At 55.1% G+C, this 25,629-nt stretch overlaps 2 protein-coding genes across 2 annotated transcripts; one reads left to right on the forward strand and one right to left on the reverse strand.

Annotated features, from left to right (window-relative positions):
* Positions 1-10,230: 10,230 nt before the first annotated feature.
* Positions 10,231-20,509, reverse strand: GLT6D1 (glycosyltransferase 6 domain containing 1). Its single transcript, XM_043470545.1, has 5 exons — positions 20,416-20,509; positions 18,794-18,873; positions 12,597-12,644; positions 11,756-11,893; positions 10,231-11,087 (listed from the first exon to the last, which is right to left on the reverse strand). The coding sequence occupies exons 2-5, from the start codon at positions 18,865-18,867 to the stop codon at positions 10,418-10,420; spliced, it is 930 nt and encodes a 309-aa protein (XP_043326480.1). The 5' UTR covers positions 18,868-18,873; positions 20,416-20,509; the 3' UTR covers positions 10,231-10,417.
* Positions 20,510-22,422: 1,913 nt separating this feature from the next.
* Positions 22,423-25,629, forward strand: LCN9 (lipocalin 9). Its single transcript, XM_043470546.1, has 7 exons — positions 22,423-22,654; positions 22,883-23,019; positions 23,286-23,359; positions 23,608-23,718; positions 23,910-24,011; positions 24,153-24,194; positions 24,428-25,629. The coding sequence occupies exons 1-6, from the start codon at positions 22,559-22,561 to the stop codon at positions 24,170-24,172; spliced, it is 540 nt and encodes a 179-aa protein (XP_043326481.1). The 5' UTR covers positions 22,423-22,558; the 3' UTR covers positions 24,173-24,194; positions 24,428-25,629.

Below are 25,629 nucleotides of genomic sequence, written 5' to 3' on the forward strand. Positions count from 1 at the left end.
TTTTTTAAATGATAAGAATAATTTACACATAACATAGTATGCACTCATATTTATATATATACGTGAATGCTCACTCAGTCGTATCCGACTCTGGGACCTGTGGACTGTAGCCCTCCAGGCTCCTTCTGTCCCCAGAGTTCTCCAGGCAAGAATACTGGAGTGGTGGACCATTTCCTCCTCCAGGGAATCCTCCCGACCCAGGGATCGAACCTGCGTCTCCTGCATTGGCAGGCGGTTTCTTTACCACTGAGCTGCTAGAGAAGCCTGTGTTACTGTCTGTGTCCCACTTAATTACCAAAGCTGCTCCAAGAAAAACCCCCTATGCCTCTGAGCTTCCCGGCCTGCAGGGGGTGGTGGGGGGAGACTGTGACCGGGGAACACTCCTTCCGCTTCAGAACTCCAGGGCCTCGTGACCCATACTCCTGCAGACAGCCCAGTAGTACTGCTTTTCATGGCTCACTATCTTAAAAAAAACTGAAGTCTATTTTGTGACTTCACTGCTGTAACTTCTGAACACCCAGAGCGATGGACGGCCTCCTCCCCAGGCCTCAGGTGCTTCGGGGCGCCGGCCTTCACCCACGAGTCCCCAGACACATGGGGGTGGCCCCGCCTCCAGGGAGCTCATAGTCTTCCCATCGTCCTGATCAAAGAGAGAGAGATCAATGACTTCTTAGGAGCAGCAGACACCTGCAGGACACAGGTTCACCAGACCAAGCTGATCCTTTTGAAGCTAAAGACACACGGCTCTCAAAGGTTTTCTCACTTTGAATCTGGGTTTAACGCCTATTTGCCCCTTGAGAGGGAAGGCACTCATGCATGTCCCCAGGACAGCCGCTCGGTGGCATTCGAGACCACTTAGTCTTATCTGACCTCACCCTGGGATTAATTGGTCCAAACTGTACAAAAACCTTGGTGGGAAATTTCATCCCAGAGGCTCAACCATCCTGCTTTTACTACCCTGATCTTTTTTTCTTTTATGTGTATATATATATTTTTTCATTTTTTGGCTGTGCTGGCTCTTCGCTGCAGTTCAGAGCACAGGCTTTCTCTCTAGTTGCAGTTTGAGACCTTCTCTCGCACAGTCTCTAGAATGCATGGGCTCAGTAGCTGCGTCGGGCAGGCTTAGACGCCCCTTGGCATGTGGGGTCTTTGTTTCCTGACCAGGGATCAAACCCGCCTCCCCTAGACTGGAAGGCAGATTCTTAACCACTGGACCACCAGGGAAGTCCCCTACCTGCCTGCATCTTAACCTAGAAAACTGCAAACGCAGGAAGATTCAGAGCCTCTATAACTGTTACAGGTGAATCTGGTTAGCATCCTCTGCCAGTCACCTGCAGTGGGGCAAGCCCGCTCTCCACGATGTGCCAGCCCCACGTTAACCAGATGCGTCGACTATAATCCTTTCTGACTTAGGCTCTGATGCCTTAGCCTCGTGACTGTCCTGGGTCTGCTAAGCCTGGGCAAGCCCAGTGACCGCCACATGAGAGCCATGTGGGTGGGGCACCCAGCTCAGAACCTCACGGGTGTCTCTGACTTGTATGAGCAGGGACAGACTGAGGAGGGAGGAGGGGCAAGGAGAAAGGAAGGGAGGGGTCTGGGGAGCACCCCTGCTCATCCACGCCTGGATGAAAGCCCCTATTCCCCCCACTTTCCAGATCTAGCTGTTTCCGGCCCGGGGCCCCTCCCTATGCCCTTCAGAGAGGCCGTTCTTTAGCGATGTATTCGCTGTTTCAGCAGAGTTCTTTACATTTTCAGCTTGTGCATCTTTTTCAGAAAGGATTTAAGTCTTGGGTGCTGCTTCCTATTAAAGAGGCCAGCAGATCATGAGCAAGGCTGAGCTGGATCTTCGGCTGTACTCACAGGGGCAGGCCCATAGAACGCACCTGACCGCAAGAGGAGGCCGAGGAGGGCGGGGGAGAGATGCCGGGGAAAACAGGCACCAGCAGGGGCCCCCAGGGCAGCGGCGGGGGCGAGGTATCTTTGCCCTTCTGGTCTGGCGGATGGATGGACAGATGCCCCAGAAGGCAGGCCGGGAGGGAACAGCTGGGCCCCAAGGGTGAGCAGACCCGCCTCCCACGGCTCCCAGGACAGAGCAGCAGGGTGAAACGGCCCCGACAGCCTCAGTGCCAGGCCGAACAACACCCCTAAACATAAGGCAGGTAGCAAAGTGGCTGCCATCCCTGGGGAGTGATTCTGGAACTTTCCGGGAGTCCAGCTGGGACAGCTGGGTGGGCAGCAAGTGGCAGCTGGAGGACGGACACAGAGAAAGGACCCCGGGAGCCCAGCCTCTCCCCTCTGCAGCCGCGTGGTCAGGGCCCTGCGGAGAGGGCCCCTCCTGCTGCCGACCCTCAGTCTGAGCCTGGCTGGGCCTGGCTGGACCCGGAAGACTCTAGAAGTGCCTGGGCAGTCAGGCTTTGACTCCCAAACGGTGACCACAAGGCGCAGCCCTGGGCCAAGGGCATGGGTGCTTGTGCCAAGCTGAGGCAGCGCTCAGGGTCGGCAGGAGAGGGCCGGACAGGAAGAGCCGCGGGCGAGGATGGGGCGTCTGTCCCCCGAGACCGGAGCCAGGGTCTCTGCACTCCTGTGCTGCCAGACGAGCTACAGCTGCTGGGACCAGCAATCAGGCAGTGGGGAGAGGGGACCCAGGGCCTGGCTGAGCACCGGCCGGATCACTGCTGGGACCCCAAGAGGGGCCAGCCCTGGGGGTGAGGAGGGGTCACTCCTGCCCCATCTGACCCCACCTGCCCCGCCCCCTCACTGCTGATCTGAGGTCGGTTTCAGGACGCCCCTCTCCCTCCCTGGACCCGGCCATCGTGTGTGGAGCCCTCAGTGGACACTGCCTGGACAGGAGGTGCTGAAGGCAGTCGGGGAGAGGGTGGTCAGGAGGTGGATGCTCCCCCTGCCCAAGCCTGTGGGCCCCCTGACCACCCAGGCAGCATTCGGCCCTCAGACTGGACCCCAAGAGCCAAGACCGGGGGTTCCGGGAGCCACGTGGTCAAGGAGCCTCACCCACCCTGTGCCCGCACCCCTGCAGGTGGGAGGTCGCTGTCTGACCAACCAGCTGGCCGCCAGCCACACACACCTGGTCTCCCCAGCTGACCCCCAAGACTCGCTCTCGCTCTCCACGCCATCTGGACCCGAGATGAGGACGCAGAGCTTATCTTGCCCTGGACATGAGCATGTTCCCTGAAGCTCTCGGGGCCTCCCAAGGGACAGGCCGGTGGTCAGAACCAGAGGGACACGTGGTTCAAAGTCGAAGGCCGAACTTCAGAACCTCGGAAGCTTTTTGAGGAGGGGCCGGCGGGAAACGCACACACAGCCCCCTCCTGCGGGGCGGCCCACAACCCCCACCCCTGCCCTGTGTCCCTGTGGCCGGGGAACCCAGTGGGGGGCTGTGCTTCCACCCCCGGCGGGTCAGTCAGGGAGACTGATCGCAGGGGCCAGGATCTGTGCTGACCGCAAGGATGTACCATAGCCTGGACGGTCACGGCCAGACACCATGCGGCGGCCCTGCAGTCCGCGAGTCTGTTGGCACACAGCCCCTCCCCCCGTGAGAAACTGAAGCTCCCTGGGTGGGGGGCACAGAGCGGGCAGCCTAAGGTCAGCTCAAAGCCCAGGTGGCTGGGCACAGCCAGGCCCCAGCCCCCACCCCGAGGCCTGGAACTGCCAGCCAAGGACGGAGTGGGGGCCAAAGCCCCTCCTGCCCCATGCCGGCACCCCGTGGGCCAGCCCCCTTCTCTGGCTGGGAGACCTCCAAAGCCCGGGGGTCCGAGAACCTGGGGGATGGAGGAACCCCAGAACCTAGCACGTCACCGGGCCGGGAGGGTGGCCCCAGGTAAGGTCTCCTGTCTTTCCCAGAGGAGAAGGGGTGAGCAAAGGACTGAAGGTCACCGTCCACCCCACGGGGCCCCGAGGCCAGCCCCAAGGCCCCGGTGAGTAGCCCACCCCTCCAGCCTGGGTCCTGCATGGGGGCAGGGTGGGGAGCAGGGGCCGCCATGCCCTCGGCTGGCCCTGGGGGCAGAAAGAGATGTCCTCCTGGTCCACGGGGCAGGGCCAGAGGAGCGAGCCGGCTGGGCACCTGCTGAGGGTCCCTGCAGTCCAGGGAGGTGGCCCTGGGCTCCTGCACTCCGTCAGCCCCCCTCTACGGCAGCCTCATCAACGTCCGCGGCCAGGACATGGCAGGACCACCAGCCTGGGGGTGCTCCTGGGTAGGTGCCGGCTGCCCCGGGTGGGGCTGAAGGACAGCATCTTGCAGCCCGCTGCCCTGCTCAGGACAGAGCAGCACGCACGTGGACGCCGCGGAGTCACGTCGGGCTTAGAAGGTGGAAGCGCCTCGGAGGGAAGACCGGGCCCTGGGGATGGAGCGGGGTGTGGGCTGTGCTGAGCAGGGGGCTGGGCTGAGCTGGGCAGGGGGCTGAGCTGTGCTGGGCAGGGGGCCAGGCTGTGTTGAAGACTGGCCAGGTGGGGGGGACCCTCTGGGGTCCTCCCCAGAGGGGCCCAGGCCTGACGTAACCTTCCAAGGAGGCCTGATGTACTCCGGGGTGGCTTGGAGGGGCCAGCCCTGACAGACCCTATGCCGGCCATGCAGAGAGAAGTCCTGCTTTAGAGGCGACGCTCAGGCAAGGGGACAGGGCCGCGGCCACGGCAGCAACCGCAGGGCCTGACAGGGAGCTGGGAGGAGGACTCTCATCTGAGAAAAGTCCCTGGTTCTCCACTTCCAAGCCCTGGCCCCTCCGAATTCAGCCAGAAGAATGCCCAGGACCCCCAGTGGCCAGGGTGGTATCTTGAGTACATCTCCAGGTTCCAGCTGCAGGAAGCCCCCACCTTAACCTGGACGGTGAGTGCTGCCCTCGCCACCTCCACTCCGCCCCCAAGAGCAGGGAGAAGAAGAGGGGATCCCCTCCCTCTGGCAATAACCACCGCAGGCCCAGAGCAGCTGGAAACATGGCCTGCCTCTGCTGGGCACCGATACGGATCTCTCCTCTGCCAGACCTCACGAAGCCCCTGCAACATGGTGGGTGGGCGGATATCCATGTCCATCCTGCAAGTTTGGACTCCAAGGCTCAGAGAGGTTCAGAAATAAGGCCAAGGTCGGACAGCATGGAGGAGGCAGTGGAAGACAGCCTCACCCTTGCACCCCTCCCCTGCACATCATTTAGTCGATCAACAAGCAGGAGGGCCAGGCCCTGCTCTGGGAGTTCAGGATGCAGGTAGAGCAAGATAGACATTCCTCGGCCCTTGTGTGGGTTACCCGGGGCCACTGAGGCCAGTCTCTTAATTTATTGGAGACAAGGCTTCAGGGAAGGGAAGACTCCAGAGCAGGGGCACTCGGCCAGGGAGGCTGCCTGGAGGAGGGAGCGTGGAGGCGCAGATGGGAAGGGGAAGGAGAGCCAAGGAGTAGGTGGGGTCGTGGAGTCTTGTGGGTCATCTCGGGGCAGGGGGCCATGGCCGGAAGTGGAGCTGGACAGCAGAAGACGAGATGGTCGCGGTGGTTCCGTGCCCTGTGCTTGACTGACGGGTGGTCCTCAGAACGAACGGACGGAGGCCGTAGAGTCTGACCTCGTTCTTGACCCTCCACAGCCCCGTGCTCCCCACAGGAAGCCTAGCTTGGCCCCCACACTCCAGGTCTTCCTGCCAGGCCCCTCCTGCCCACTGTCCTCGCCCCCCTCACCCACACCCGGCTGGCCCAGGGGCTTTCTGAACCCCTCTGCCCCCCCAGGAAGCCCCCCTCGACCCCGAGCTCACCCTCCCTTGCTGTGGGCCACCAGGTCCTGCCAACCAACAGCTCAGAGGCCGCAGCCTCTCCCAGCCTGGCCCACAAGCTTGAAAACACTCTGGGTGTTGGGAGGGGTGGCAGGTGGCCCCCGAGTCCCCACTGAAGCGGACACAGCATTGCTGTCCGGCGGACGGAGCCACCGTGCGGTCCTTCAGGGACGGTGACCCTGGGCGGGGCGGGGCTGGCACTGGCCGTCAGGCCTACACTTCCTTCAGTCTCCGGACTGCAGGAGCACGCGCCCCCGTCCCTGCCCAGCCCAGAGGGGTGCTGAGTGACCGCAGTGCCAGCCCTGGCTCCCAGAAGAGTCAGGTGAACCCAGTCCCGTGCATCTGCCGGAGAAGGGAGCCGAGACCGCCTCGCCCTCCCCTCTCCAAGTACCTGGACAGAACACCCCCTCCTCACCCCAGGGGAGCCAGTGGCCACCTGCCGGCAAGGCCGGCTCCTAGGAAACCGGGTCAGGGCCTCAGTACTAACTGCCTGGAAATGCCAGAGGCAGGTGTGACCAGAACCAGCCTCAGAAACACCCTTAGCAACAGCAAGGCCTCCCGGGAGGCCACACCGCTGGAGGGCGGCTCCCGCCACGGTCACTGCGCTAAGACGGCACCGTGGCAGGAGCTACGCCGGCCGCCTGTGTGGACCCTACCCGCCGTTCATGCAGGGGTGGGGCGGAGAACAGGTGCTCAGAGCGCGGTAGCTTTCTTACGGACCAGCAACCCGCTAAGAAAAGGACAGGCGGCACGTTAAAATCATGTTAAAATCGTTCTCATGCTGGGACATTGAGAAAAATGACCTGAATAAATACAAGCATGATATTCTTGCAAAGTCTTAGGTGTCATAAATATTTAATAAGTTTAAGCTAACCTATACAGTTCAATTTAATCAATATTTCAGCGGGATATTTCCCTCAAATTGCATACCTGAATCTAAAAGCCACATGAAGAAATAAACATTTTGAAATATTTTAGAGAGAAGACTAATGCAAGTTGGTCTACCATTCTTCCACAATGACTGAAAATGCGTGGCTTCAGCTGGGAGACAGGAAGAAGACTCAGTAAAACCGGATATAAAGTCAATAAATGAACGCAAGTCAGTACAGTAACTTAATATGTGATACAAATGGCCCATCTTGAAATGTATTATTTGTTCAACACGTGTGTGTGCGTGTGTGTGTGTGTGTGTGTGTGTGTGTGTACGCACACTTCACTCAGTCACTCAGTGGTGTCTGACTCTGCCGCCCCGTGGACTGCTGCAGCCCGCCAGGCTCCTCTGGGATTTTCCAGGCAAAACTACTGGAGCACGTTGCCGTTTCCTGCTCCGGGAGATCTTCCTGACCTAGGGATCCAACCCTTGGCTCCCGCTTCTCCTGCACTGGCAGGCAGACTCCATGCAACAAGAAGTGTGGGAGAAACGACCAGGACATTTTGAGGGACAAAAATAGCACTATATATCTAACTCTGCACATTATCTTAAATTTCCTGGTTAATTCTTAATGAAATCTTGAAAGTTCTATAATATCTATAACTAAAGGATGAGATACCTACCCTCTGGATAGAAAGTGAGTGAAGTCGCTCAGTCGTGTCCGACTCTTTGCGACCCCATGGACTGTAGCCTACCAGGCTCCTCCCTCCATGAGATTCTCCAGGCAAGAGCACTGGAGTGGGTTGCTATTTCCTTCTCCAAATATCAATATAATTATGAAAACAAACTTTGGGATTGCAAAAGCACTATTGACAAAGTGAAACAGGAGTGGCAACTTGAAACGAGTCTTTTCAGCGCGTTTGACAAAGGGTTTACGTCACATAACAAACTCACTGAGAGAGAAGGAACGCCATGTCAGAAAGCGAGCCAAAGACAGAAATCGGCCATCTGTACACGCGTGACTCAAATGACTGATGTGTGCTAAGTCGCCTCGGTCGTGTCTGACTCTTTGAGACCCCATGGTTTCCAGCCCACCAGGCTCCTCTGTCCACAGGATTCTCCAGGTAAGCATACTGGAGTGGGTTGCCATTTCCTCCTCCAGGTCAAATGGCTCATAACTATAGTTTAAAATAAGGTTTGACAGTGGTCCCTAGTGGTCCAGTGGCTAAGGCACCAAGCTTCTTTCAGGGGGCTTGGGTTCAATCCCTGGTTGGGGAAATGAGACCCCAACATGCCTTGTGGTATGACAAAAAAAAATTTTTTTTTAATTTTTAAAATAAAGTGTCTATAGCTTAAAAACTTAAAAAAAAAAAAGGATTTGACGTCCCAAGCCATCCAAGAAAAAGATTCTCTGTTTGCTTATCAAATTAGCAAAATTTTTTAAAAATTTAACTCAGCACCCACCATGTGGGGAAGCATACTTTTGCTAGGGGGATGGAAATGCAAAATGTCATTCAGGGGTGACCTGTTTGCATGAGTCCTTTAAACAAGGTTGTTCTTGGACCTGGAAATTCTAGGCATTGAAAATCTTTCATTACCAGGGAATTTACAGTGCTTTCATATTGATCCCACAATATCTTTCAAGGTAGAAGTTTAGAACCCTTCTCAGTAAGTCCCCTAGCCTTCTCCATAAATTGTCAGGGGGAAGAAAAGTTAGTTTTTGTCTGTCTGTTGGTTTCAGTGCAGTAGCTAAATCACACCCTCCCCTCTCTAGGTATGACCTAGGAGAAGTGATAGTGATCTTTGTGCGGTAGGGCTTGTGGCTAATGGAATATCATACTCTGTTTTGAAATAATTTTATAGATTTCTTAAATAAAATCAAGAGGTGCTCTGTGATATAAGAAAGGATGAATCACTGAAAACAGCACCGTGGTTTAGCCAAAGGTGACAACTGAGAGAGAAAAAGTAGAAGGAGCTTGTTGTCGTTGTTGTTGTTGAGTTGCTAAGTCGTGTCTGAGTCTTTGCGAACCGTGGACGGTAGCCTGCCAGGCTCCTCTGTCCGTGGGATTCTCCAGGCAAGAACACAGAGTGGGTTACCATGCTCTCCTTCAGGGGGTCTTCCCCACCCAGGGATCGAACTTGCGTCTCCTGCACCGGCAGGACTCTTCACCACTGCACCACCAGGGAAGCCCTATAGGATGAGCTGCACCTTGACCAGTGTGTTCTTTAGGGAAACCGTCCTGGTGAGAGGCATCCCGGGATGGGTGGTGGACATGACACGATCGCAGACAGGGCTTCTCACTCCAGGGCGGAACATCATCGAGTCTGTTCCTCACGCCACCTACCTTTCCATGGCCTCTGGCTTCCACTCCAGGAAGTGAGTGTCAATCTTATGGTTTTAGTGCACTGTATTACTTTGCCACAGACCAGGGTCTTAAAGAACAGAAGAGCCCTTCTCCCAGCTCGAGGGCCGGACGTCCGCGGTGGAGGGGGCCTCTCTCCTGGGCGTGTCCTCGCTTCACCTTCCCTCTGTCCTGGGCGCGTCAGGGCCCCAGTCCCCTCTCCGGTAGGGTCACTGGTCCTGCTGGACGAGGACCCTCCCTGGTGACCTCATTTTGCCTCGGTCATCTCTGTAAAGGCCTTTTCTCCGTATCGGTCATGGTCTGAGGTCCTGGGGACTAGGACTCCACGTAAGAACTGGGGGGAGGACAATACTGGCCTTCACATTTACATGGCCTGCTTCCTCTCCCAGGAAAGAGGGTTCATTAAGAAGAATGCCTGTGGGGACTCCCCTGGCCATCTGGAGGTCCAGACTCCGCACTTCCCGTGCAGAAGATACAAGTTCAATCCCTGGTCGGGGGCCTAAAATCCCACGTGCCTCGCAGTGCAGCCAAGAGGAGGAGGAGGAGGAAGACGGCTGCCTCCTTATGACATGGGATTCTCCGGGCCTCACACTCACTGCCAAGACCAAACCTCGGCTAGCCACGGCAGCCCCCTCCCCGCCACCCGTGGGGGCTGCTTTCCCATCCTGAGCCTCACGGCGCTCCGAGCTGCCCGCGTCAAGCCCTTTCGGACGTGCAAAGGGAGCACCGCGGAGTCGCATCTGCCCTCTGCCCTGCAGCTGCCCAAGGACTCGGGCCAGCGGGACCCTCCCTGCACCTGGCTGACATCTGCCTCCACCTCTGCGCTCGGCCCCTGTCTTCTCAGAAATGAATAAAATGCCGAGAGATTTCAGAAATGAACTTGACACTTCTCTGTGTAAACAATAAAAGAAAGACATGTATTTGGTAGGAAGTCTCTAGTTCACACACGTCCAGTCACAAGCTGGACAGGGTGAGACGGTTCCAGGTGTTTAAACACAGCAATGTGCCTCCCCAGCCTGAGAAGCACCCCCCACCCACGGACTTGGGAGCCATGAATGTTTCATTTTCTCCTCCACACGTCATCCTTTGCCCTTCTGTGTCCATGCATATATATATATATATATGTTTTTTTTTTTCTGAACTAGAGTTTTTCTCCATTAAAAAAAATTTCATTTTGTGCCTCCAATTATGTCCGGGTTATCTACAACATATAGATATTAACATCACCATGTGTTAAACATTCAATAAGCACCCTTTTATTCTTTATCCTGCAGTGGCCAAATTGGATGGCTCACAATTGCAGGGAGAAAAATGCCTTGTGGGTGAGTATAACCATCTGTGTCTCTCAAACCTGGGACATACGAAGACATCCCACCTTCCAGGGGGAACCATTGCTGGCGGGGCCTGTGGTCCCAGGGAGTCAATGTCTCCTTTTGGACTGCTGGGCCACCTTGACGTACTGCACCTGGGGCGGCGGGTAGAAGTCGGCGTCCCAGTTGTACTCTGGGGATAAGAGCTTGGCAGGCTTCCGGAGGAAGAAGTATTTGTTGAGGTGTTTTTCGTAGGTGCTGTTCAACCTGAGTCTGAGGTCGTGGATGATGCCGTTCAGGTACTCCTCCACGAGGTTCAGGACCTCCAGGGGCGTGCCCCCCACGAATGCACCATCATAGTAGAAATCTCCCTGGCCAAACGGGATGCAAGCTGCCGACTTGGGCCTCCTCTCGTAGGGGAAACTTGCACGGTTCTTGAAGTACCACCAGGCGTGGAGCTGAGCCACCGACTCGCCCAGGACCTCCACGCCCACGTTCTTCTGGAAGATCTGGGTGACGGTCATGCTGAAGAGGAAGTCGACCTCGCCCTGGATGTCCCAGATGATGTGCTTGGCCAAGCTCTTCATGCGCACAAGGTCGGCGTTGGCCCACCAGCTGTCCTCGGTGACGATGAACACTTTGAACTGTCGGAGGGGCCCCCACCTGATCTGGGGCAGCCTGACTAAGGTGTCCACCATGAGGTAGAAGATCACTCTGTAGCTGGTCAGGAAGTACTTATTCGCCGAGCGCAAGAACAGCTCCAGGTACTGGTCTGCAAGCCTGCGAAACACACAGCGCAGAGGAGGACGCTCGCCTCCCTAAACGTTTTCGGACGGGCATCACCAAACACTATCCATGTGGGAGGCGTCGAGTCGACGCTGCAGCATTCCCAGAGAGGAGGGCAGGAGGTCAGGTCTGCATTTCAGCTGCAGTGGTTATGGAAGGGGGAGGTAGTGGGCTGGGGAGTCTGAGAAAAGCCTCTGAAATTTTGGAACGACTGTTGGAAAAAGAGAGTGTGAGAGCTAACTGGATATTAGTGGAAAGACAGCCAAGTGGTATTAATGACCCAGCTAAGGGAGCAGAAGGACTTCACAGGGGGCTCCCGTGGTAAAGAATCTGCCTGCGATGCAGGAGACTCAGGTTCGATCCCTAGTCAGGAAGATTTCCTGGAGAAGGAAATGGCAACCCACTCCAGTATTCTTGCCTGGGAAATCCCATGGACAGAGGAGCCGGGCGGGCTACAGTCCACGGGGTTGCAAAGAGTAAGGAGGGACTTGGCAACTGAACAAGAACAAGGAAGGAGAGAAAAACCACGTCCTGTTTTGCACAGGCGGTCCACAGACAGTGGTTACAGAGGTCGATGCGTGGCCCTTGGGAGGTGGGAGGTCTACGGATAGTGGCGTGCATTTTTCCAAAACAAAGGACGGCATGGGCTTGGCGATCCCTACCTGCCAGTAGCAAAGACGGCCAAGCCCGTTGTGAGATTCTGCTTTCTGTAGTGTTTTTCCAGCGCCTCTCTGCTGAAAGTGCCTTCCCAGAGGATGGGAGCAAGCCAGCTCGTGGTGGTGATCACATCGGGGCGTTTTCTGTTGAACAAAAGAGAAACCAGTGGAACAGCAGCAAGCAGAGTGATAACAGGTAAGGCTTATAGAGTCCCTTTCTGCGTGCCGGACACTGTGGGTCCTGTGGTCTGGGCCGTGAGCATGTCATGGAAAAAATTTTTTTCAATTTTTAAAGAGGCATAATGTAAACAAAAATTTAAATATCTGTCTTGTTTGACTTAATGATTCTGTTTTGGGAATTTACCCCACAGATGAACTCACAAGACAATGTCAGAATGTATATTAACATGTACAAAGTTAGTCACTGGAGCGTTCCTGGCAAGAGCCACAAGCTAAACAATCTAAAACCAGAAGGGAATTGGCTAATTGATGATGACAGGTAATCAGGAAGCAAGACACCCAGAACCACAACAGGGGACAGGGCTCTTCCCCGAGAGCTGAGGCCAAAATCAGGAGAAGCTGTTCATAGAATTTTCAATAAATCAGGAAGCTTCCAACAAGTGGAGCGGGTCAGCATGAGCTCCAGCGACTGGGAACCTCCCAGGATGGCAGTGATTTGGTGACTGGGGAAAAAGAAAAAACCTAATCACTGCAGATTGGATTCCTGTGTGTCTGTGTACATGTGTGCAAGTGTGTGTGCCTGTGCCGTGCATGTGTGCATGGGTGTGTGTGTGTGTGTGTGTGTGTGTGTGTGTGTGTGTTCACATGCAGACATTTTCATCCTTACCTGGGGTCAAACCAGTCTGAGAGCTGAAGTTCTTCTTCTTGATTTTTCCTGGATGCGAAGGGAAAACCAAGTTATTATGAGTCAAGCGTTCATTCAACACGTATCTGCGGAGCCCTTGAAGTGTGGCAGGTGCTGTTAGGCGCTGGTCCAACAGCAGTGGACCCACAGCCCTGGCCCCCACCCACCGGGCACCTGGGGCAGAGGGATGGCTCTAAAGAAGCCCCAGGGGTCGGTGCCAAGGGGAGCCACAGAGCTTGGAGTGTAGTGCTGAACGCGGCACGTCCAGCCCAGGTTTGGGACCAGGGACAGCCACCTGGGGAGGAGACATCTTCCTAGGTTTGGAAGGGAGAGATGTGCGGGGGAAGGAGATGACGGCCAGGGAGGAAGGCAAGGAAGAGCGTGTGGTTGGGGAAAGGATTGAGGAAAGCTAGCAGCAGGCTAGAGCTGTGTCCAGACAAAAGGCAGCCCCTCCCCTGCTGTCTACTGGAGGCGCCCCACCCCACCGTCTCAGGTCTGCTGCCCAGTGAAGCAAGTGGTGCAGGGCCACCATCCGACATCCTGCCTCTTCCTTGATCAACACCAGGGTCCTTGAACTTACACATGTGATACACACCAGCTAAAGCACTGACACGGGGCAAAAAAGAAAAGTTGCAAGTGTCCAACTCTTGCGACCCCATGGACTACAGCACGCCAGGCTTCCCTGTCCCATCACCAACTCCCAAAGCTTGCTCAAATTCATGTTCATTGAGTTGGTGATGCCATCTAATCATCTCATCTTCTGTCGTCCCCTTCTCCCCCTGTCTTTAATCTTTCCCAGTATCAGGGTCTTTTCCAATGAGTCAGCTCTTCGCATCAGGTGGCCAAAGTATTAGAGCTTCAGCTTCAGCATCAGTCCTTCCAGTGAATATTCAGGGTTGATTTCCTTTAGAATGGACTGGTTGGATCTCCTTGCAGTCCAAGGGACTCTCAAGAGTCTTCTCCAGCACCACAGTTGGAAGATATAAATTCTTCGACGTGAGCACCAAAAAATTGATGCTTTTGAAACACACGGCACACACAAGCTAGTCGACACGTAGATGTGCATGTGTTCAAAACACTTCAGAGCCAATGAGCAGAGAAATCAATAGCAGTTGATAGCAGTTGCCTCCAAGAAGGTCCATGTTTGGCTTCCTCTTCCTCCTGGTTCTTCCATCATAGGAACATCCTGGCTCCTGCCCACTCTGCCCTCCAGTCTGTAGAATCTTCACACAATGAAGATTCTTGCTGGCAGACAAGCCTTTTCCCAACGAGGGTCTGCCTGGCAACTGCAGGACCCCCATTCACTGTGAGCTTAAGAGAAGAAGCACATGTTTTCGTGTAACTGTGTCCCACGTACCGTGTGGGGAAATCACAGCTAAAAATGATTCACTATTAAAAATTTGAATGCAACTGAGCATTCTGTGTTATTTGCTAAATTTGTCAGCCCCCCAGTAAATGATTGATCCTTCAGATCAACGGGAAAAATCATTTATGTTTTGAATTTGAACACAGACCTATTGTGAAATTTAAATGACAAAACTTTTAAGAATTCAGATCCATCTATGTGCTCTTTTTAGCCATATGATGACCGCGCACCTACTACATGCCAGGCATCATTTTACAGTTGTGGGAACGTGACAAAATTCACACTGTGGACAGGTGTGCATTCCTTTCTGCACAGAAGGGCCCATCACTATGGCTCCAAAGGAATGGTCTCAACACCCAGTCCTCTCCTGGAGGTAAAATGCCACTGAAAGACGGACAAGGCGTGATACCAAAGCACTGGGGTTAATTTTTTCTGCCTTGATTTTACATTATTCATTTATTTTTCTCTATTTCCCCTTCTTTTATTCATTTTCATGTTGGAGTAGAATTGATTAGCAATGTGTGTTAGTTTCAGGCACACAGCAAAGTGATTCAATTAGACACATACTTGTATCTATTCTTTTTCAAATTCTTCTCCATTCTGGATTATTACAGAATATTGAGCAGAGTTCCCTGCACTCTACAGTAGGCCTTTGTTGGTTGCAGATTTTGTATATAGCACTGTGTCCATGTCAGTCCCAGTCTCCCAATCCATCTCTCCTTCCCGACCCTTTCTCCCTGGTAACCATAAATTTGTTTTCTAAGTCTGAGAATCTGTTTCTGTTTTGCAAGTAAGTTCATTTGTATTTTTATTTTTTAGATTCACCATACAAGTGACATCACATGATATTTGTCATTTTATATCTGACTTACTTCACTCAGTATGATAATCCCCAGGTCCATCCAATTGCTGAAAATGACATTATTTTGTTTTCTTTTTCACAGCTGAGTAATATTCCTTTGGAGAAGGAAATGGCAGACCACTCCATTTTCCTGCCTGAAAAATCCCACGGACAGAGGAGCCTTGCAGGCTGCAGTCCAAGGTGTTGCAGAGAGTCAGACAAGACGGAACAACTAAACACTCTCTAATTCCTTTGTATACATGCACCATACCTTCTTGATCCATTCATCTGTTGATGGACATTGAGTCCCCTCCTTTTAAAATGAACTTTATTTTTAGAGCAATTTCATAGCAAACATTGTGGAGATGGTCCCTGGGCGCCCCTGCACCCGGCCCCCGCAACATCGATAGCTTGGATTTGTACCGGGTGTCCGTTGCTGCTGGTGAAGCCAGGGGGACCCCATTATGAACTCAACTCCTTGCTTCCATCAGATTTCCTCAGCTTGTCCCCAGAGCCCTTCTTCTGTCCCCAGGATCCTCTCCAGGACCCACCTGATGCACGTCTGCCTGGGGTCCTCCTGGCTGCGTTTCTCAGACCACAGCGCACCCTGTCCCGCCTCAGGGACCTCGACCACCCAGCCGAGGTCGTGTTTTCAGGCTCCTCCGCTGTCAAGTGACTCACTCCCCTGTCAGGTGCCTTCCCTGGGGGCTCAGCTGGTAACGCATCTGCCCGCAATGTGGGAGACCCAGGTTCGATCCCTGGGTTGGGAAGATCCTGTGGAGAAGGAAATGGCAACCCACTCCAGTCCTCTTGCCTAGAAAATTCCATGGGCGGAGGAGCCCGGTCCATGGGCTTGCAAAGAGTTGGACACGACTGAGCGACTTCACTTAAAATCCATACTGTAATCTCTGTAGGCAAGCGCTATGGCAGCCCACGAATTCCGCCTCCTGGAGGTCAATGTCTCCATCTATTACTCGGGATTCTTATGAACGGTATTGTCTCTCCCGTCATCTATGTACTTGTTGATTTATTTTTATCAGTATGCACTCAGGAAGATCTGCTTTGTGCTTTGGGATGTAACCCAATACAACTTCCTTTTCTTGCTCAGATTCCTCCAGCTTTATCCACCGGAAGCTCTTTCACTGGCTCCTGTGTTCCTCTGCTCCAGGCTCATCCTGTACACGTTCTGTCCCCGGGCCTAGAAACAGCCACATCTCCAAGGGAGCTTGGCCTGGCGTTCTGCTTTGTTTCCTAGAATCACATTAGAAACCAAGGCCCGGGGCTGGGTGTGCTGGCTGCTCCCGCGGGCTCCTTGCTTCTAGGTCCTCGCAGCTGGGCAAGCAGGGAAGGCACGTGTGTGGTTGTACCAGCTGGCACAGAGGCATGTATCTGGAAATACTTCCCCAGGTAACTCTCCCCTGCTCCACGAAGCTACCCGTGAGTAGCTTGACCAGCTTTAATGCGTCACCTCAGGGATCACCTAACTGTCCCCCGATTACCCAGGCGCTGTCACTCACCACCCACTCACTCAACTCTTCCGTCCCCGGACGCACGCACGCTGGCATCAGAGCTGCTGTCCTGCCCTCCTCTGGGGAAATGATGTTATCCACTAGAGACAGTCCCCTGCGTGGCTGGTCTTCCCCTTACGTTTACAGACTCTGAAGAGCTGAGCCGACTCATTGGGAAAGATCCTGATGCTGGGAAAGATTGAAGGCAGGAGGAGGAGACGACAGAGGATGAGGTGGTTGGATGGCATCACCGACTCAATGGACATGAATTTAAGCAGATTCCAGGAGTTGGTGAGGGACAGGGAAGCCTGGCGTGCTGCAGTCCATGGGGTCGCAAAGAGTCAGACACACCTGAGCAACTGAGCAACAACAAATTGCAGACTCCACTGGTTTCCCAGGCGACTTCTCTCGGCACCTTCCTCAGCCCTCGGGGAGCTTGCTTCTGGCGTGTTTGGTACAGTTCGATGATCCGGGTCACATACAGCAATACTTCCTGGGATTCCCTCAACTTCCTAAATGAGGTTGAATTTGTCTAGGTTAAGATTCACTCTTTGTGCTAGAAAATTCTTCAGGGTTTGGAAAAGGTATAGTGCACAGGTCCACCATAAGCAGTTCCACTGCCCCCACATCTTCGGCGCTTGTCCACCCACTGCTCCCCAAACCCCCAGACCCCTTTACTGTCTCTGCAGTTTCGCCTTTTCCAGAATTCCATGTGGTTGGAATCATACAGTAGGTAGTCTTTTCAGACTGGCTTCTGGCTTCTTTCCCTTACCAATGTGTACTGACATTTCCTCTGTATCTTTTCCTGGCTTGATAGCTTGTTTCTTTTTATCGTTGAATCACATTCATTTATCTGAATGCACCGCAGTTTATTTACCCATTCATCTACTGTAGGACATCTTGAGCACTTCCAGATTTTAGAGATTGTGAATAAAGCTGCTATGAAACCTTATGTGGGCTGTTTGTGAACATACGCTTTCAAATTACTTGGATTAATGATACTTAAGAACACCAAAGCTGGATCACCGGAAAGACCATATTTAGCTTTGTAAGACGCCATCACACTGTCTTCAACGTGGCTATACCACACAGCTGTGTGGTGCCTGGTTGTTGTCTTAATTTACAATTGAAAGTGAAAGTTGTTCCGTTGTGTCCAACTCTGTGTGACCCCATGGACTAAACAGTCCACGGAATTCTCCAGGCCAGAATACTGGAGTGGGTAGCCGTTCCCTTCTCCAGGGTATCTTCCCAACCCAAGGATCGAACTCAGGTCTCCCACATTGCAGGCAGCTTCTTTACCAGCTGAGCCACTGGGGAAGCCCAAGAATACTGGAGTGGGTAGCCTATCCCTTCTCCAGGGGAGCTGCCCGACCCAGGAATCGAACCAGGGTCTCCTGCATTGCAGGAGGATTCTTCACCAGGTGAGCTGCCAGGGAAGCCCAATTATCTAATGACAAATGATGTCCAGCATCTTTTTAGATGCCTGCTTGCTATCTTTATGTCTTCTTGGGTGAGATGTCTGTCCAGATTTTGCCCATTTTAATGAAGTTTTTCTTTTCCTTGTTGCTGAGTTTTAAGAGTTCTTTGCATATTTTGGATACAAGCCTTTTTGTCAGATCTGCATTTTGCAAAGGTTTTGTTTTTAAAGACATTGTCTCTCATGATAAGACTGCTTTTCAAATGGCATCTGGGAAGTTTGCACTGCTCATGAAGGAGCCCACGAGGCATGGGCACAGAGGAAGGAAGAATTCGCATTTTTATCCATGAGAAAGTGCGCTGGGCCCAGATGCATCCGTGGCCCACACAGGCTGCCAGGGCAGGTCACTGCTGTCTTGTTTATGTCAGAACAAGACAGAACTTTGGGACCATTTATAGTTTGTCTGAAATAGCAACTCGGTGCTATGACTTCATTTTAGTTTTTCTTGGTGACCTTAATCATGTGAAATAGGCTATGCCAGGGACTTCCTTGGTGGTCCAGTGGCTAAGACACTGCAGTTCCAGTTCAGGGGGCCTGGGTTTGATCCCAGGTCAGGGAACTAGATCCCACTTGCCACAACTAAGGGTTTGCATGTCGCAACTAAAGATCCCGCATGCCACAGTGAAGATCGAAGATCCTGAGTGCTGCAACTAAGACCCAGTGTGACCAAATAAATAAATAGTTTCTAAAGTTATCCCCGACACTCTGTTCCATTTGCTCTGCCTTCTCCCCCTGGGACCTTCTCCCCCTATTACCATGGCTCCTTGAGCACATAGGACAGAACCTGGGGCCCAGATAGGGCTTGATCACTACGTGTTGAATGTTTAAAAATGAAACAATGAAAGTATACTTTGCTTGGTCCCACAGAGAGGGGAGGTAACAGCTGATTCATTTCAAAAGTGTTATTAACAGCTTTGAACAAAACTCGGGAGGTTTCGAGCTCTGCCAAGCACTGCAGGTGTCGATTCACTGAGATTTTCTATTTACCTGGAATAATGATCAAACAACAGGAACAATGAAAGACCCAGAATCAACAGCAGCATTTTCCTTTTACGGTCCATTGTCTCCTAGAGGAGAAGGAGAGAGAAGTCAGTTTTAAACAGAGTTGAAACCTTCTGCCGCCTCCCGATGGCAGACTCATGGACTCATTCAGACACACTGGGGTACCAACCTAGGCATCTGGTCCCAGGATGCTCAGCCCTGGGGAGAGAGCGGGGAAACGGGGACATCCCTGCTCCAGTAGGGTCTCCTGGGGGTGCTGGCCACTCCTTTGGGGACTGAGTGCTGTGTCAGATACCCCTGGGCCTTATCAATGTCCACCTTGGCTTCATAAAAGATGTGTGACGGAGTCTCCACTGGAAAGCAGTAACAGCAAAGTGAGGTTGTGGCGAGGATGCAGTCTGCCCCCAAAGTCGACCTCTCCCTCCTTCTGCCCCAGAGATAGTAAGATGCACCATTTGCCCCAAGACTACAGCAGGCTAAGAACACGTGAGCCTTCAGGCAGACGTTGGAGCGGGGATTACAACCTGAACGAGAGGCGCCAGGTGCTAACATGGAATCTTTGGCTCTAGCCGGGGTTTATGTCACGTGTTCTACGCGGGGTCACTGTGCGCATGTCTGCAGGGCTATGCGCTATGCACTGAGCAGAATGGAGACGCTGATATTTCATTGCCAGCACCCGGTTAGCCAGCATGCAGCCTTAGCTTGCACGGACCAGGAGAGGGGCCACGTGTGGCTGTCAAGCACGTGAAATGTGTCTGGTCTGACTTGAGATGTGCTCAGTTCAGTTCAATCACTCTGTCATGTCCTACTCTTTGCGACCCCATGAACCGCAGCACGCCAGGCCCCCCTGTCCATTACCAACTCCCGGAGTCCACCCAAACCCATGTCCATCGAGTCGGTGATGCCATCCAACCATCTCATCCTCTGTTGTCCCCTTTTCCTCCTGCCCTCAATCTTTCCCAGCATCAGGATCTTTTCAAATGAGTCAGCTCTTTGCATCAGGTGTCCAAAGTATTGGAGTTTCAACTTCAGCATCAGTCCTTCTAATGAACACCCAGGACTGATCTCCTTTAGGATGGACTGGTTGGATCTCCTTGCAGTCCAAGGAACTCTCAAGAGTCTTCTCCAACACCACAGTTCAAAAGCATCCATTCTTCTGCGCTCAGCTTTCTTTATAGTCCAACTCTCACATCCATACATGACCACTGGAAAAACCATAGCCTTGACTAGACGGACCTTTGTTGAGATGTGCTACGAGCGCACAAAAGAGACTAGGCTTTAAAGACAAAGGAAAGAACTTTATCTCACCAGGAAATTCATAACGATTACACGGGTTTACTGAGCTAAGCACAAATGTATGACAAAACGTACTCTATCTATTTCTTTTGATCTCCTACTTTGAAAACCAGCCAAGGCTGGTCACGTTGTAGCCCAGCTGGACAGCGGCCAGGCTTCCACTGCCCCACAATGTGGCACTGCCTCTCCCACCCCCACCCCCGTGAACCCAAGCGTATTAGCCACGCTACATGGGCAGGGTACCACGGGGGGGCTCTCCAGCACAGCGTCTCAGCGACAACACTCCCGAGGCAGGTGCCAAGGCAGCTCACCAGGTTGGATGCTCTTCAAGCGTCTCTCTTTAGGTCTCTCTTTGTAGAGTCCCAGGCTAGACACCGAGGTAGGCTCGAGGGGTGTTGAGCCTTCCGTGGGCGGTGATGTCAGCACCCCCTTTGATGATGTAAGCCCCAGAAAGTCGGGGTCACAATGATGCCTCTGCCGCCTGGGGCTCCTCAGGGTTGCCGGACGACAGGACTTTGTCCTGTTTGAAAAACTGAAGGGTATTTTTTTTTAATATATTTATTTAGTTCCGTCAGGTCTTACTTGTGGCATGCTGGATCTTCGTTGCATGGTGCGAAATCTTTCACTGCGGTGCGTCATACGGGCTCAGGAGTTGAGGGGCACAAGCTTAGTTGCTCCAGGGCAGGTGGGATCTTAGTTTCCCAGCCAGGGATCAAACCCACCTCTCCTGCCTCGCAAGGCAGATTCTGAACCATGGGACCAACCGGGGAGTTTCTTATTTTACATTCTCTTTTGCATCTCACTTCCTCTGTCATCCCTCCCTGCTTCCTAGAGCCTGACTTTTCAGGGAGGAGTTTTAAGTAGTTTTTTCATGACTGTGTTAGAGAAGAGTGGCCCTCTCCTCCCTCATCTCCAGGCTGTGGACTCCCCTGGGGAGAGCAAACCCTTTGCTCCTCAGCATATTTTTTAAGTACACCTTTCTGATTATAGAAATAACACACTTCAGGTTATAAGATCTGTCAGATGCGTTAAAGCCTCTGGGGTGTGGGATGGGGCCGTGTGTGCACACACACGTGAGTGTGCATGTGTATGCTTTGACACATGTGCATGTGTGCGTGTAGGTACTTGCGTGTCCATGTCTGTCATCGTTCCTGGAGCCGAACGTCCATGGCCGCGTCTCGATGGGAAGGTGACCCCGGCAGGCACGGGGGCAAGGGTGGTGGAGACAGGCCGTGGACGCTCCTCTCCCAGGCTCAAGAATCCAGCCCCTTCCAGCAGCCCTGGAGGGCCCTTCAAGCAGGCATCACCCTAGACAGAGTCACGGGGCCCCTGCACTGAAGCATCAAGCCCCCCGCTTGTCCCGTGGGGTCATAGATGCCCTGACCCCAGGAGGCATGTCAGAACCGTGTTGTGGTCACAGCCGTCCTCGGTGACAGAGCTTGTGACCTTCCAACCAGATCCTGGGGGCTGTCGGTATGCAGAGAGCACTTCTGTGAAGCAGTGCCTCCCTCCCGGCCTCCAGGAATCTGGCTCGTGGACCAGCTCTGTCCCTGCCGTCCCCTGTCCTCATGAGGATGGGGAGCAGCTGCCGGAGGCTGGAAGTCCGGCCAGGGCAGGTCAGGCAAGCCCAGAAAACAGGAATGAGTCACAGGTGGCTGATGCAGTAACTCCGCTGAGCAGGAAGGTTTCCATGTAGGGATTGGGCTCGGCGTGTCCAGAGAGGCAGGTAAGGCCAGTGACTGCAGGGTTAGGAAGTGGGCCAAGGGGGGCTGGTGAGACCCCTGCTTGTCATTTGCTGTTTGTCTAGTGTTAGCACGCCCCCTTGGAGCACGGCCCTCCTGAGAATCGGTGCTTCACTCTAATCCTAGAGCCTGGACATAGGAGGTGTTCAATTAAAAAAAAAAATTATATCAACCCATAAACTGTGTCTGTTCTCTAAAATAGGACTTAGCGTCTGATGCCCCAGTTGGTCCAGCTCAGCCTGCACCCTGACCACCAGCCCACCTTGTGCCTGGATGTACCAGGGCAGTGAGGACCTGTCCATCGAAGCTTAGGACCCTGACCTGCACACGTGGTTGCCAGGACCCCTCAGAGCTCTGAAATTAGAGCGCCCAGGCCAGGCTGGGCTGGAAGGGGTGCCGTCCTCTGCCACTTGCATCCAATGGCTCAGAGAGGCCCCAGCGCCACCCACCTCTGTGGCCGGCGGGGCTTTAGGCCAAGACACCAGCCTGTCCCCACTTCCCTTTGCGACTTCAGACCCAGCTGGGCCCCCATCTGGGCGGCAGTCAGAGCCAGCCGTCGCCTGCGGAGGACCGGGGAGGCTTTTGGCAGAGCTCCCAGTAAGCGGAGGCCCGTGTGGAGGACGCAGAAGAGCTGGAGCCGGAAACCACAGCGCAGGGAGGGGGATAAAGGCGGCGGGCAGCAGGCAGGCTGGGCGCCCACCCACTGGAGGGCATGGCGCTGCTCCTGCTGAGCCTGGGGCTGGGCCTGGTCTGCTCCCAGGATTTCAACCCCCAGCGCATCGTGCAGACGAACTATGACATTTCCAAGGTGGGGCTGCAGTCCGGGCCCTCCCCGGGGGTCTGGATGCAGGGTGCCTGCACCTGGGGACCCCCGCCTGTGACAGGCTGCTGTCCCTCAGGGTCTGCCTCTCTCCCCCAGCTGTGACGGCAGAGAGGGCTGGCTGGGTGGGAGCCGCATGCCCAGGGCCTGGCCCCGGGAGGGAGCAGGCACCCAGAAGTGAGGACGCCCGCACCCACCGCGGCCTCTGCCCTCCAGGTCTCTGGGACCTGGTACTCCATCTCCATGGCCGCAGACAACAGGCAGCGGATAGAGGAAGGCGGAGACCTGAGGATCTTCATAAAGAGCATCCGGGTCGTCGAGGACGGTGGGCTCAAGCTCAGTTTCCACTTCATGTGAGTGATGTCCCCATCCTCGGGCACTGGGGAGCACGGAGGCCCCGCCCACCCCGCCCCCACCCATGTGGATGGGAGTCTGGCCCAGCTGGGGGCGGGGGGGGCCTGTATGTGGGGCAGGGGGCCACCAGGTGGGGGGCAGCAGAGTGCTGAGGCTGGGGCAGGGGTTCAGGGGACGTGGTGATGGGGCGGGGAGGAGTGGGGGGGGCGCTGGTCACATGCAGTCGGGTGAGGTCGCGCTGTGAGCATCACCCGCTGGGCTCCAGGTTGCATGCAGAGTGCACGGACGTGGCCGTGGTCTGCAGCAAAACCGGCAAGAGCGGGGAATACACCATCAACTGTGAGTGGACCCTTGTCTGACAGCCCCACTCCCGGTGAGCCCCAATATAGGGGTTTATGGGACCCCCTGACAGCCGACCCCAAAGCGAGAGGGGTGGGCCTGGCCTGTAGAGGGCGGCGGGAGGGCCAGCCAGGGGCGGGCGCGTGGGGAGCTCTAGAGCATCAGGGGTCCCCGCCGGCCCCTGCACCCCCGAGAGTCTGTGCCGCGGGCCCCAGGGGCTGCAGGCTCTGAGCAGAGCTTCTGCGCAGACCTGGGAGAGAACAGCCTGCGGATCCTGGAGGCCGACTACCAGCGTTACGTCATCTTGCACATGCGGAACTTCAGGAATGGGACGGCCACGCAAGTGCTGGCGCTCTACGGTACCGCGTCCCCGGGGCCCCTCATCCCTGCCCGCGGCCCCTTCCCCGGGGAGGTGCGGGTCTGGCCACTCCCTGAGGTGCCCGCAGCCCGTGGCATCGGGGGGTGGATGCCAACTCATCCAGGTGCCCCACCCTGCCACTCCTTCCCCTCGCCTCCCCTCCCCACATGGCCCAAACTGTTCTGTCCACAGGACGGTTCCCAGAGCTGAAATACAGCTTCCTGGATAGATTCAACAAAGCCTGCAAATCACACGGACTTGGCCCAGAAAAGATCATCCCCTTCAGCAACCAGAGTAGGCGTCACTGCCTTCCATGCCAGCATCCCGGGCCAGCGAGGCACTGAAGGGGATGGGGGGTGGGGACGGGGGCCCAGGGCCTGGGGTGGGGCGGGGACCCCAGGCAGTCCCTGTCTGAGAACCTGACTGTCTTCCCAGATCCCTGTTACACGAGGTAGAGGCGCCCATCCAGGCCTTCTGGTACGTGAGCTCGGCTGGGGGCTGGCCGGGTGGCAGAAGAAGCAAGAGGGACGGTGGGGGCCCCCTCTCCAAGCCCATCCCTCACCCTGCATGCGGGGCTCATCCTGCCCCCAAAACAGCGAGCCTCCTGGGGTGGTGGAGGCTTGGCAAACATGCCTGCCTCCGGGTCTGGGGTGGCTGTAATGTCCGACCGCAAACCGGGCCCCAGAGAGCAGCAGTTCATCTTCTTGCAGCTCTGGAGCCCAGAGTCTGAGATCCACGCGTGAACAGGCTGAGCTCCGTCTGGAGGCTCCAAGGGAGGGTCCCTCCTGCCTCTCCCAGCTCCCCCGGCCCGTGGCCGCGTCACGCAGTCCCAGCTCCTGGTCGCACTGCTCCTCCTCTGGGTCCGCGTCTCTCTCCTTCGGTTTCTTTTGAGGACATGTTGTTGGAGTGAGGACCACCGGCCTTCTCCAAGACAACCTCATCTCAAGATCCTCACCCTCATTCCCTCTGCAGAGAGCTCTTCCCTAAACGAGATCCCGTTCCCAGGTTCTGGACGCTGAGATCTGCGGGCAGACGTACTGTTGTCGGGGGGGGGGGGGGGGGGGGGCGGTGCGGGAACTGTCCACCACACACAGGCTCCTTCTCCAGCTGACCTCCCCTCTCAGGAAACGGCCTGGCCTCTGTAAGCTCACCCCCTCCTCCTGCAGGGACTGACCCACCAGAGCGTCTCTTCTGAGAAGCAGGAGCCTGCAGGCCCCTCTGATGGGGGTCTGTGAAGTTTGGGGGGAGGGGTCCCCAAGGTCATCAACCAGGCCATGCGCCTCTCCACTCCCTTCCTTCTGATACCAGTGACCTCTGCCTTCACCCCAACTCTTGGTGAGTTCACTGGGAGTTCCTGAGCAGCCCACAGTTGCTTCATGGGTTAAAAGCTGACTGTCCACTGGGCATCCACCCGAGAGACGTGAGATCATGTCCACACCACGACCTCTGGGCAGCTCTGCCCAGCGTCCCCCAACTGTGACAGCCCGGGGCTCCCTGCAGGCCAGCAGCCGAACAAAGTGTGGTCGAGCCTCACACCAGACACCGCACAGATGATGGGGCTCCAGGGAGTCAGGCTGAGTGAAAGCAGCCAACCTCCAAGGCTCGGTCTCCCAGTGACAAAACCGCAGCCATCTCAGGGGGCAGCGGCGGGAGGGGCCCTGGAGGAGGGCAGGGCTCTCAGGGGCCGGAGGCTCTGGGCAGCGGCGGACACGGGTGCCTGGCAGGAAGGACAGAGAATATGCAACGGTGGGAGGTACCCACTGCAGCATGGGTGAGGGCAGCATGCTGCCCCATGGCCCTGCAGGAAGTCGGCATCAGGAGAGCGGACGAGGGGGACCGGGAGCTCTCTGCATTCATTCTCACACCTGCCTGTGAATCCCCAGTGCTCGCAAAATAAAAGGTTAAAAAGAGA

This window comes from Cervus canadensis, chromosome 5, assembly GCF_019320065.1.
Source record: "Cervus canadensis isolate Bull #8, Minnesota chromosome 5, ASM1932006v1, whole genome shotgun sequence".
Taxonomy (NCBI): Eukaryota; Metazoa; Chordata; class Mammalia; order Artiodactyla; family Cervidae; genus Cervus; species Cervus canadensis.